Source organism: Dipodomys spectabilis, unplaced genomic scaffold (assembly GCF_019054845.1).
Source record: "Dipodomys spectabilis isolate Male_0828 unplaced genomic scaffold, ASM1905484v1 ptg000264l, whole genome shotgun sequence".
Taxonomy (NCBI): domain Eukaryota; kingdom Metazoa; phylum Chordata; class Mammalia; order Rodentia; family Heteromyidae; genus Dipodomys; species Dipodomys spectabilis.
Window position 1 is genome coordinate 8278688 of NW_024870941.1, and position 13472 is coordinate 8292159.

The 13472-nt window shown below is 55.2% G+C and overlaps 1 protein-coding gene across 2 annotated transcripts in view; it reads right to left on the reverse strand.

Moving 5' to 3' along the window:
• Positions 1-2694: 2694 nt before the first annotated feature.
• Positions 2695-13472, reverse strand: part of Ago2 (argonaute RISC catalytic component 2) — a 71696-nt gene continuing 60918 nt past the window's right edge. Inside the window, exons 14-20 of one of the 2 annotated variants that reach the window (XR_006150750.1) lie at positions 12940-13030; positions 11112-11306; positions 9508-9642; positions 5559-5660; positions 3534-3733; positions 2784-3373; positions 2695-2706 (exon numbers count right to left, since the gene is read on the reverse strand). Coding sequence is in view for 1 of the 2 variants with exons in the window: in XM_042699906.1 (XP_042555840.1) it covers positions 3265-3373; positions 3534-3733; positions 5559-5660; positions 9508-9642; positions 11112-11306; positions 12940-13030 (832 nt within the window). In the remaining variant the exon portion in view is untranslated. Of the gene's footprint in view, positions 2707-2769; positions 3374-3533; positions 3734-5558; positions 5661-9507; positions 9643-11111; positions 11307-12939; positions 13031-13472 lie in introns of those variants that run through there. The other variant, XM_042699906.1, reaches the window with a different exon arrangement.

Here is a 13472-nt window from a genome sequence, read left to right on the forward strand (position 1 = left end):
CCCAGAGACACTCGGGGGGCTCCAGACTGCAGGACCTGTGGCTGATCTACCCTTAAACACATCGTATCAAATATAGAATTTGACTGAAAAACTGCCTTGCAAAAATAAAATTTAAATCACTCCGCAGACCAATGCAAAAGCACACTGCTGCATATATAAGAAAAACAATTCATCCAGAAAAATCACATCTGTGGCTTTCAAAAAATAAATCCATTCGGCAAACTTGAAGAAGGTAAACATCAGGTAATTATAAAAGCTGGGGAAAAAAATGACCTCTACTATTATCCATCAGGTACCACATGCACCGGAATACCCATGTAGGCCAAGTCAAGCCAGAGCAACCAAGGAAAAAATAAATAGCAACATTTGCATTTAAAAACAATAAAATAACATACAACAAGAATAAGAACTGCCCTGCCCCTGCTGTGGGACTCAACCAAGGAGCGGAGCTCTCCCTATGGGGTAAACATCTGGGCCAGCGGGCGGACAGCACAGCTCCTTCCGGCCTGGCCACCCCTCTGGGGACCAGCAACCCTGGCCCCAAGCCCTTCCTTCAGTTTGGGGTTCGGGGGAGGATGAGGAGTGGCCAGCATCTAAATATGGAGGAGACAAAACAGACTCTAAAGTAGTATCAAAAAAGTGTGTGTGGAAAGACTTCAGAACAGGAAAGCAAAGCGGCCCAAGAGGGCCGGGCCGCCTTCACAGGTCTGGTCGGAAGCAGGGAGATGCGCAGCTGGCCCGCGGTGGGGGTGGGGTCTGCGCTGTGACCAGCGGCTCTCTGAATGCCTCCCGCCTCCAGGGGTGCCGCACAGCCCAGCTACCATGAGGAGGTGCCAGGGGGAGGGGCCTGTGTGGCTGGGAGTCCAGTTCCAAAATCCAATCCAGAGGCCTCTTTTGAAGAGACAGGCTAAATCCTAAGTCCTACATTTCCTCGGAATGAGTCCCGTTTCCTACATCAGTTTTCTTTCTTTCTTTCTTTTTTTCACATTCAGTATGCTTGAAGCAAGGCACACCTTACCTAACGGTGGGGTGGGGGCAAAGCCTCGGGCCGGCGGCTACAGAACAGACCTAGCTTTGCAGTCTCGAGATTCGTGCTTGTGGGGAAGGGCAAAGAGCGGGGGTCTGGTAGAAAATTGGGAAAACAATGATTTACCTGAGAAATTGAAACTACAGCCATTTAATTTCTACACGGTCAACAGACGTGTACAGGTGTACACAGCCTCCTCATCGGCTGCTGGCCTGCGGATGTTTGGAATCTGCAAAGTTCCACAAAACAAGCACAGGGCGAGACGAGGCAGCCACTGAAAAGCTACTTTATCTTCAAAATACTTTTTTTCCTTTTATGCCAGTGTTGGGGCTTGAACTCAGGGCCTTGAGCTCTCACTTGGCTTTTCACTCAAGACTGGCATCCTACCACTTTCAAAGATGATAAAAATGAAAAACAAAAACAACAACAACAAAAAAAACGTCTGATACTTTTCTTTGCCAGCCTCTGCACGCTTTCCTTGGCGCTCAGATGGCACTCAGGGGAGAGGGAGGAAGGGGGGGGAGGGGTGAGCCTCAGAACCCTGGCTGGACAAGGATGGCTAGAAGCACAGATGACAGCCTGGCCCAAGCACCTGACCAGGACATTTGTAGCAGGCCTGGGAATCTGCATTTGAGCCAGGCTCCCTCCCTCTGGCCTCCCCCTCTACCTTGGAGAGGTGTTCCCCAGTGATTCTGAGAACGGCTGAGCCCAACCTAATTTCAGAGTCTAAAAGCTTACTGGTCAAAAGCTTCCCTCTTGAGGCCTACAGGCAAGGGCATACCCCAGGAGGACACACTCACATGCCACAGCCCCCATCACCACCTGGAGCCCAGGTGCAGGGGCCTGAGGAGGCTCCTGCCCCAGCGAGAGGAGGCTCACGGTGCCCAGGAAACGCCACGCAGGGGACGTGAGCAGGGAGGGGAGGTACAGAGTGCACAGTAGCACAGGGGACACCCGCCCTTCCTCAGCCCGAGTCTCACGCCCACGGGTACAAACACAAAGCGTCTACTTAGCACACACCCTTCCGCCATCCCTGGTCTCAAATGATGCACATCCTGCCCGCAAGGTCTGCGCCCTCCACCGGCCTAGGCACGGGGCTAATCTGCCAGGCAGGCTCCGCCCCACCTCCAAGCCTGGCGAACGGAGCCGCCCGGCAGCTCCCCGCCTGCTTCGGTGCATAGATCTGAGGAAACTCGCCTCACCAAAGTGCACACCGCCCGCCTGAGGTCCGGGCTATGCGGCCCACGCCGGGGACAGACCACTGTCACATGAGCAAGTCAGCTGCATCTTCCTGTACTCAAGCACAAAGGGCCACAGAGGCACCAAGCCACGCCTGCTACGCAGGACAGGTCACAAACAGCACCCCTAGTTCACAAAGGAAAACAGCGTCTACCTATCACATTAATACTGCAAACCAGATATATATTTTTTTCTTTTACATTAAAAGACATTAACAGTGAAAAAGGATTGTACTGTATTTATCACCACAGACCCGTATTCTTTAGAAACTTTGGAAAATAAATGTCACAGTCCTGTAGGACAAATCTTGTGATTAGACTGTCGGTATATTGTCTTTCTTCTTTTTTTTTTTTAAATAAACTTTCATTAAAACGGCACTTGTCTGCCAATCTCTCTGGGCCATCACTGCTGTAAACACGCATGACCCTCCCAGGCCGCTGCTCCGCGGCGCGGCGGGGCACACATGGCGTGTCAGGCGGGGACCGCCTCACTCCCCCCCCCCCCCCACCCGCCACACCGCCACCCGGAACTCAACTCTAGGGATGTCAGAAGGTTCAAGGCTTTAAAACCCCTATCGTGCTTCGTGTTGCTTCCCTCTCCCAACAATTTCATAAAGAATCATGTGTTAAAAACAAGTAAATTGAATGACCAAATAAATTAAAATGTTTTAAAGCCCTGAGTTCATAAACTGGTTTTAGGGGATTTTTTTTTTTTTTTTTTTTTTTTTTTTAGGAAACACGGGACTCTATTTTAATAAGCAGCTTCTAGATTTTGGCAAACCATATTTCCTACGATAATGGGGGTCTCTTACAGGTCTGCAGTTCAAAATCCAAGTCTGAAATCTGGGACGGAAGGCATTCTGGAAAATGGAGAATTGAGTAACACCAATGACGTCTCATGTTCGATGCTGGCTGTGGCGGAAGGGCTGGGCGGCTGTTGGTCTGAGTAGCTGGTCTCGTGTGAATCCGTGGGCATCACGCACCGCTCAACGCTACACATCAGGCAAAGTACATGGTGCGCAGTGTGTCCTGGTGGACCTGGACCGCCTTGGCCAGGGCCTGGTGGTCGCGCCCGTTGCTCTGCCCAGAGGTATGGCTTCCTTCGGCACTGTGGGGACACCGAGGAGAGGGGGAGTGAGGCGAGGGTCGCAGCAGCTAGAATGGGAGCAGAGGCCCCAAGCTGCCGGCACCCAGGGATTCCGGTGCCGCCGCTGCCGCCACCCCATCAAGAAGCGAGCCCTCCCCGCCACCGCAGCCACAGCCGTTACCTGTCGTGCTCTTTATCCACCAGATGGTACCTGGCCCGGAAGGCCACCAGGTGAGCGTAGTAGGCGGGCGCTGGGATGGACACGGAGCGCGTGCAGCGCACGTAGGTGTGACACAGCTGGTAGGTGAGAATCTGCAGCTCATCCGAGGAGAAGCGATTGTCATCCCAAAGGACGTGGTAGTGAGAGGGCCTGCTGGTCCCCTGCAGGCCAAGCAGAGCACTGCCGGTCAGGCACGGCGCGGAGGGGGTGGGGGGCGGGGCGATGGCGGGGGTGGGGGTGGGGTCCTTTCTGGAGAAGGCCACGGAAGAATAACTAGATCAAGGTTCAAAGCCAGCCTCCTGGGGCAGGAAACCTGGGGACACTCCAGTTAACTAGCAAAAAAGCCAGAAATGGAGCTGTGGCTCAAATGGTAGAGCACCAGCCTTGGAAGTAAGCAAAAGGTTCACAGTCTAGAAACCTTATTAAACCCCCAAGAACTAAGGCAAGCAGGATGGGGAGTGTGGCTCAAGCGGTGGAGTATCTGCCTAGAAAGCACAAAACCCCAAATTCAAACCACACTGAGACCCAAAAGAAGTTTAATATTAAAAAATAGATGAACTGAGGACAATGCGCCTGGATATGTTAAATATTTTGTTTTATTGATAACCGCAAGAAGAAAAAGCAAAAAACTCTCCGCTGAAAGGTGCACATGGGAAAGGATTTCCTAAAGGGAGTGGAAACACCCGTTCTCCCTCATGGAGGAGGCCTCATGGAGGAGGCCGTGGGCCCAGGCCGTGGGGCCCGGCCCTAGTGCCTCTGCCCCGCCCCACTTCACCAGGAGGCCAATCCGCAAGACCAGCCTAGAGCAGCCTATTCATCTGGCAGACGGACGGCTGGAGAGGCTTTCTTCCCAGGCACACCTCGGACTCAGCGCAGGCAGTCTGCGTCTGAGTGGGTAGTTTGGCTCTCCAGGGCACAGCCACGCAGCGCCAGCCTGCGGGCCTTTCCACCAGCGGTGTGGTGTCCCTGTTACGAAGTCCTTGAGCAGAACAACAAGCCAAAGAGGCCTTGGAGGGCGGGGCCTGCTGGCCAGGACAGAAACCACAGAGGGTGGTCACAAAAAGGGCAAAGACTGAGAGCCCACACAGCCAGCCTCCACGTGGCAATCTTGGCAGCCTGGCCTCTGGACAGGACAAGGAGCAAGGAGCGGTAGCAGGACGTCTGTGCCCCTCCCACGGACACAGGTCCTGTCATACAGTCCTCTGCCTCTCAGGATGAATCCAAAATGGGCTGTGGGTGGGACCGGGCCGTAATTCTCTACCCTCAGGCAGCGTGAACGCTGTGGAAGGCTTTATATTTTTGAAGGGACTGTGACAGTTCATAGCAAATTCTCAAGTTAGAGTAGGGTGGGGCTGGATTTAAGTCTTTCCTTGGCCTTTGAAAAATCGAGAGCCTTCCACAATTACGTGGGCATACAGCCGGGGCGCCTCCCATCCCCGGGTGACGAGGCAGAGCTGGTGGCTCAGCTCCAAGGACACATGCGGCACTTCAGTGGTCACGCTTATGTGGCTCCCTCCTGGCCAGATGTAGGCGTCCCTCCCCTGGGAGCTCAGGGGAGCCGGTGGGTGCCCGTCTTCTGCGCCCATCACCCCGCCAGGGTGGTCTGCCACGCCTCGCCTGCATCAGCAGTGAGGCCTCATCTTCTAGCTCACAAACTCCAGCCATGCGACTTCCCTTGGCCCCCACAAGCATCCCGGCCCTGGCCCTCACCGCGCGTGGGCCCCACCGCATGTAAAACAGGATGTCGTCCACGGGAGCCCATGGGGGCCTCTGGTGGCCAGCCCCAACTTCCGCCCAGCTCAGATCCTCAGCTCCCAGGAGTCCAGCTCGGGCCTGTCCCCAGGCAGAGCACAGCTGCGCAAGGTTGCAGCCTTATCTGTATGGCTCGTGCCAACTCCAGTGCCCAGCAGAGCTCCAGAGCTCGCTGCACACATGGACAGTGTGGCAGATGCCACACATTCTGTCCACGGGGACCCTGGTCCTCACCTGGATGCCGGCGTGGCTGCACAGGTAGAAATCAAACTCTGTCGGGTGGGTGATTTTTGTGTCCACCGTGGTGCCTGCTGGAATGTTCCCACTCTTCCCAACCTGCAGCAACACAGCAGCCTCGTCAGATGTGGTAGGTGGGTGGGCAACACAGGCGTGGCGGGTGGCGGTGGCGGGCACCACAGCGAGCGCCGCCTGTCCTCAGCTGGCCCGTGTGAGCTTTCAAAATGTGTTAATGCATTCGCTCAGCGGGGCAGTGCTAAAACAAAACCGAGTACCAACAAAAACCCGCAAACTGCCATTTGGGCTATTGTTCCCATTTCAGGCTGCATGAGTTAAAGTGTAGTTTAATTCAGGACCCACAAGATTTTATGAGTTTTTGGTGATCCCCGGGGCTATTTTGATCTGAAGCCAAGATGGAAACTGCCAGCCACACACAGGGCTGGGGTCTTCCCTCCACTGATTAGGCAGAGCCAGCCCCAGCACGCTCTCCCAGCACTGGAGGCGGGAGGCAGGCCACAGAGGGCCACAGATGTCCGCATTAGAGCCTCGGTGGTGCCAGAGGCTTCTGGAGGACAGGCGGTTTTAGAGCTCTCAAAATCGGGTGGGGGAGAAGTAGTTACTCAACCAGGTAACTATGCAATGGCTCCACCCCCACCCCAAGCCAGCCACGCCCTAGAGAGCTTTAGTTGTAAATGGCTTTAGACACCACACAAAAGACAGCCATTAAGTTCTTTCCAATTTTACTGGACTCTCAAGTGTCTAAGAAGGACTCAAGAATGTAGAAACTGTGGCACCTTTGTATCTATCCTAGATCCATCCTACCCTGTCTGCACGGACTTAACACTCCACGCACACAGTTAGTGGAGCTTCTCACCCGTTTAAGTGTGAAATGGTCCCAAACTGGAAACATTTCAAATGCCCACATGAAGACACAGGGAAGATTCTACACCTGACCCCCGTGACAGGTGACAGAGAAAACACAGGTAAACAGAAAGACTGTACACATTAATGCCCTAGTGTTTAGACCTCATTATGCACATGCAAGCGCTAAAAAAATGAAAGTACACACTACTCACTACCAGAGTATTGGATCGGCTCAGAGATTTTATATATATGTATAACACAAATATATAATACACATATACATATATATAACATATATATGTTATATATATGTATATCACAAACCAGCTACTGGCTGGTTTTGCATAATGTTACAATTTTGAGACATGTCCATAATACAGCTCATTAGTATTCCTTTGCTGTGTTGAATATTAATATGTGAACACAGTCATCAAGTCTTGTGCTGTTGGACGGATACATCTTAATTTTTTTCTCATACTGCTAACAGTATAGCCATCAAATATTATTATTATAGCAAGTACTTATTTTAGTATAACAGAGTTAGAGGAGGGAGAAATGGAGATGAGAAACATTTCCTGCTCCCCACGCAGGGCCTGGGAATGAAAGACTCCCACAAATGATTCTATTCACAGCTTCTTGTGTTCAGACTCATGCGTTTCTTGCAGTTACACACCCAGAATTGCCACCTGGTTATCATTTGTACTCCCTTCCACAGCACACACCAGCTTCTGCGGGGATGATGCCAAGGACGGGTCCCGTGCTGTGTTAGCTCTCACGACCTCCTGCTCCCGCCTGGAGGTAGGGCAGAGGCCAGCTCGGCCCCTGAGTATGAGCCCCGACGGATGGGGCTCACATGCCTGCGGGCAAACACACACGAGTTCATATTCTCTGTCCCTTGCAGCTTTGGGGACACGGCTCTCAAGATGAGCAAGCAACTTCCCCTTGTTCCCTTCAGGCTGTAGGGCTGTCTAGCTGGTTGTGCAGCGCTCTGGACACCAAACACTGGGACTGGAGGAGTTGATGACAATGAGTGGATTTATCTTCTTGAGCTGACTTTAGGAATATATAATTCCACAAACACCAATACCCGTTCTTGAGTGTCCAGATAGACCCACATCCCATGACTGCACGTTCTGTCTTCTCTGCAGCTGTGGCTCCTTTCCTGCTCCCAGTACGGGTGTGGTATACACTTGCTTGCAGCTGGGTCTACAGGAGCCCCTTGGTAGCCATGGTTTCCTGGCTCCAAGGATAACCACCATGGAGTTGCTCAGAGCCCAGCGTTGCCAGGGGATGCTCCTCCCATTCACCTGCTTCCTCTACACATGGAGCCTTCCAGCCCGGCTTGATGCTCACCGTCACTTCACTTAAGCGCAACCCTTTGTACCTTGCTCTTTGGGAGACAGGCTCTCACAGAATGAAGAGCAACACTGTGCACATTGCAGGACTAAGTACAATGGGCCACCCACTCCTGCTCAGCTGACCAACTGCACCGCAATCCACGTGTGGAAATTAAATTTCTTTGGATTAAATAAATTAGTATTGGGGCTGGGAAGGTGGCTCGGTGGTAGAATGCTTGACTCACATGAGGCCCTGGGTTTGATTTCTCAGCACCACATAAAACAGAAAAAGCCAGAAATGGCGCTATGGCTCAAGTGGTAGAGCGCTCGCCTTGAGCTGAAGAGCTGAGGGACAGCACCCAGGCCCAGAGTTCATGACTGACAGGAAAAAAAAAGGCTCATGCCTATAATCCTAGCTACACAGGAGGCTGAGACCCGAGGATTGTGGTTCAAAGCCAGCCCGGGCAGGAATGTTGTGAGACTCTTATCTCCAATTAACCACCAGAAAACCAGAAGTGGCACTGTGGCTCAAGTGGTAGAGCGCTAGCCTTGAGCTGAAGAGCTGAGGGACGGCGCCCAGGCCCAGAGTTCAAGCCCCATGACTGACTAAATATTATTTCTTTTTGACATCATTTGGTCAAAACCCCATATAATGAAGGAGTCTTATTGTACTTTCAAGCATGTTTGATTTTCATCTCCTCACTGTACCCTCATTTTCTATTTCCACTGCTGTCCAATCTGGGGAGTGGTCTGGGGTACAGGTGTGTGGGGCGGGCAGAGGTGAGCCAGGCACTGCAGCTTCCCCTCCACGCCCTGGGCGGAGGCTGCCTTCCCTTCCTGCCTGTCTTCCCAGGCTGCCAGGCCTACTCTACAGACCGCGGGGTTTTGTTAGTGTGAGGTGCTCGTGAACGTTCTTCAGTGTTTGCTGGCTGCAAGTGCCCCACCATTTCCACGGGCATGACGTGACACGTTCAGTGCTTCACACCTGGCTGAAAGCTGTGCTCTCGAGCTTCACGTTCACTGCTGACTAGAATGTGGTTGTGTCCGGCTCTGAGCACCATTCACCCAGGCCAGGACACGCGCTGGAGCCCGGGGGCTCCGCGGCGCACAGCTGCTAGGTGGCTGGGCTCGCTCTCCCAGCGCTCAGAGCCCGCTCTTCGCACCTGCTTCAGTCGCTCACACGTCTGGGCACAATCACCCGCTGCGATAGTAGAGCTTCTCAACGTCTCTTTGAAAGCTGCTCAGCCTTGGCCTTTTCTCCCGTTGAATGTCAGTGTAATGCTAGCTGGCCAGCTGGCTGTGTGGCTTCAGGACCCCCTCCCCCCCCCCCCCCCCCCGCCGCGGCCTCCTGCTGGCCAGCTCCTTCCTCTAGCCGCGGAGCCCTTGTGGCCCTCATGGCCCGTGGAGGGGGGGAGCACGGCATGTTCCTCAGTGTGCAGCTGCAGGCCATGCTCTTGGCCTGTGGGTGCAGAGCTGTGGCGGCGGCTGGCTGAGCCTAGGGCCCCCCAGGATGTGCAACCATCACCGGGTGGGCCAGCTCCACCATTCGGCTGGCTCCTTCTCAGAGCTCTCTCCCAAGGAGTGACAGCTCATGCCTAGGCTGTCCCAAGTCTGCAGATTGACTAAGACTTCTCAGGAAAGCAAGCACCCTGCCTGAGTCCCCGTCACACCCCTCGGAGGACAGGCGCCGTGAAAGCCAGGCCAGAGGCGGCCTGCGGGGAGGCTGAGCCTCACCGGGCACTCACCCGCTCGTTCTTGTCAGTGCAGAAGAGCCGCGTGTGGTGCCTCTTCTGCACCACGATGAACGTGATCCCCGGCTGGTAGTCCTTCTCCAGCTTGATGCAGGCCTCGCGGATGGCCAACAACTCATGGTGGAGGACCTACGAGGGAGGGAGAGCAGGAGGACCGGGCTGAGGCGCCTCGTGCTACCTAAAGATGAACCCCCAACAATGTGTCCCACTAGCCGACACAGGCTAGACAGCTCCGTTCCGCGGGCATGTCACTGGTGTGCAACCTTCCCTCTGGAGCTCACGTTCTCATGACAGCGCCACATCACCCGGGGCCAGTTAGAAAGTGCAGGACAAGTGCTTGGCACAGCATTAGAATCTTCTCCACAGTGGGTAAACGGTGCCCGTGCTCCTCACAGTGATGAGGCACTACCAGACACGTTAGCCCCTTGCTAGCCTTGTTTGTCTGTTATGAAGAGGAAGGTAAGATCTGATAGAAAACTCTCTGGAGCTGGATTTGAGTTCAAATCGGTCTCTGCCATCACATAGCGCGATATAACCTGGGAGGACCATGAACTGACCTCCAATTCCTTCACTTGAAGGGCAAGCCTCATGCCGCGTGAGGCACACACCCGTTACTTATCCGCGGGGGGTACTGGGGCTCAAAGCCCTTCTTCGGCAGGCACTGTACCACTTCCGCCAAAGGTCAGCCTCCGACTGTAATCCTCCTTCCTACAGTGTACCACATGGCCAGCTTGTGTTGTTGAGAGGAATGGTCTTGCTAACTTTTAGCCAAGCCCTCCTGAAACGGAAGTCCTCCCAATCTTTGCTTCTTAGTAGCTGAGATTACAGGATTGGGTCACTGCACCCTGCAAGTACCAGCCACTTTAGGTTTTAGTTGTTACTTGCCTGGGCTGGCCTCACACTCCTGGACTCAATTGCTTGTCCTACTGGAGCCTCCTGAGTAGCAACAGTCACAAACAAAAACCGTGCTAAAATGTTTCAGAAACACCTGGCATTCTGGAGGCGGAAAACTCAGTCACAGAGATTCTGGGAGATGATGTGTTTACCGGGGTGCCAGTGGAGGAGGCAGGAAGGAGGGCTGGGGTGCAGGGAGCCATGAGCCCAGCAACAAACAGAGGCTGGGCATAAGAGGCCGCACAGGGGAGGAGTGCGCGCGGCTCCTGCGGGGCAGAGTTGAGGCTTCCAGGGGATCTCGTCACCCAGGGCCTGAGAAACCAAGTGCTCCATGTTGCTCCGTGGAGTTTTCTCCAGCACCAGACCTCTCTCCGCCCCCACTTATTTTCTGCCTTTGCCGTGATCACATCTCAGCCAGCCACCTGCTGCAGGCACAGCGGATGCCGCCTGACACGCTATGGATCCAACCAGTGCCAGGGGCTGTATGGTCTCTGTGAGTCCGCACCTCAACTGGCCTTCCACAGGGTGACAGCCCACAGTGGGAGGAGAGCGGCTGCATCCATCCTTGCATTAGCCGGCGGGGAAATGACCCCACAGAGACCAGGTGTGTCGGACGAGGTACTGGTGTGTGTGCATGCACATGCGTACGCACGGGGGTGTGCAGGTGTGATGGCCCGCTGCGTCCAGGCAGGAGGACGGCCTACCTGCTGGAACTGGCCCTCGGAGACACCATCACGGTAGAAGATGATGCGGGTGGGCTTGAAGCGTGTGGACTTGTAGAACTGGATGAGCAGCTCGCGCACCATGGCTGCCAGGTCCTGGATGATCTCCTGCCGGTGCTGCTGCACGCGCACCGTGGCACAGTAGCGGTTGGGGTGTGCGTCCATGCTGCCCACAACCTGTGGAGACAAGCGATGAGCCCAGGACAAGGGCTCCCAGGCTGCCTTCGGCCTTCTTCCGCCGGCAGGTGAGCAGAGCTTCTCAGAGGTCCAGCCCAGCAAAGGCCAATACCACTCGTGACTTTCTTTGGGTGTGTGGAGCAAGGGTTCCTAAGTACATCCTAAAGAACCGAAGTCATGCCAAGGAACGCAAGGAAAGCAGACCAGTATTCTACATGCTCCGCTGCAGACAGCAGCCTCTCATCCAGCCAAAGGAAGCTACGGAACAGGCTGTAGCTCAAGACCAAATGGTTTTCCAACTCAACACACATTATCTCGTGTCTTTGGTACCCAGGAAGGGCAGGGCCTCTGATGGCAGGCTGCCGCTAAGGGTCAGGGTGACAGTGTGAGCACAGCGCGGCTGGGAGCCCTGCACAGAGGCCTGAGTCGCCGCTCGTGGGGAACGCGCTGCCAGAAATGCCCCGTGCCCCCAGCTCGCCCTTCTGGGGCAACCACTTCTCTCTCAATCTGAGTAAAAATGAACAGCCTGAAAGGCTGTCAACAGAAAAACCCTGACTTAAACAGAAGCCCCTTGTGATGGGGAGCTGTGGGCGCCGGAAGGACAGAGTCTGCTCTCAAGGGTTCGATGAGCACTATGTGAGCCTCCTGTGCCAGAGCCGCACCTTCCTTACGCTCATCTGTCCAGAAGGAAGCTAACGGGAACCAGGGGAGGCCAGGCCAGAACCTGCCAAGCCAAGCAGCTGGGACCCCAAGCCGGAGCCCACTTCCTCCTCTGTAAGCCAGAGCACAGGGATGGCAGGGAGGAAGGAAGGGGCCAGGAACGCAGCTCACACGGGGCGTGTGGACACTGTGACTAAGGCCATACAAGGAGTGTGGCACGCTTGACAGGTATGCGAGTGTACAGGGCACACGTGGAGGCTTTGTCTCACCAGGGCGTTCACCACGCGGGCTGGATGGCGTGGGTATCTGATTGGGCCTCGCCACACTGGCTTCCCCAATGATCACAGGTGAGCAGGAGAAAGCGCACAATGGCAGAGCAGCAGAGGTGGCAGCCGTCTCCAGGCTGTGCGGGGCTCAGGGTCGAGGCTGGGGTTTCCCTCATTCAGGGTGCTGGGGTTACCATACCCAAGGCCTACACACCCCACGGGCCTTTGATTCCAGTTCTAAACCTGGGCTTTCTCTAAGATCCTTCTCCCTGGGAGGCCAAAGCATCTCAGGAGGTTTCAGATGAACGAGAACGAAAACCACCCATGCACTCAGTGTTCCCAACCACAGAGCTGGTGTCCCCGGCCAGGCTCTGGGAAACGCGCTCTGCATTCCAAACTCGAAACCCTCGCTATTCAGAGCACCGGTTTGGCTCAGCCCTTTTACATCCACCCCGTGTGGCCACAGTGCCAAGCACCCCCTGCTGAGCCGGGAGCCATCCTGCTCCTTCCTCTGTGAAGCCCTGAGCTCTGCCAGCCGCGGTGCCGGTGGCAGGACCCAAGCTGGCAGAGACCAGCACCCCTGAGAGCCCTTCATAGCTTGCCAGCACCCTCCCAACACTGACTTGCCCCCAGAACCTCCCCCATGCCCTTCAGAAAGACTCCCTGCCGAGGCCGCAGAGGGCCTGGAGGAAAGCGCTGGCACTCACGGCAGCGATGGACGGCTTCTTCCCGTCCCCAGCAGGCGGGTGGGTGACATCGGCTCCGAGAAAGATCACAGGCTGCTGGAACACAGGAGGCCTGCAGGGAGGCGGGAAGAGGGGGCTGAGGCGGGAGACCTGGCACAGGGACCTGGGACCCACACTGCCCGTCTCTCCAGCTGGTACAAATGGGCAGTGCAGCTTTGTAACACAACACAACAGTCCACCAGAAAACCTCCCAGAAGCAACTGAGTCCAAGGATGTGCCACAGAACAGCCCAGGACAGAGGGAGAGGAGCAGAACGCCCCCCCCCCCCCCAAGACCGACTAGGCCATGGTGCCGGGGATGGGGACCAGGCATGGAGGGCCCAGCACCTCACACCTCTATCTCCCTGCAGGCCCGGTATCTCCTCTCGCCCTCCAGCCACTTGCTCTGAGTTAGGGAGGGGCTGCGAGGAGGCTGCGTAGCATCATTCCCTCTCCCCCCCCCTCAGGCCGCTGCCTTCCCCATCAGCCCCCAGGTGCTACTTCACACCACTCACG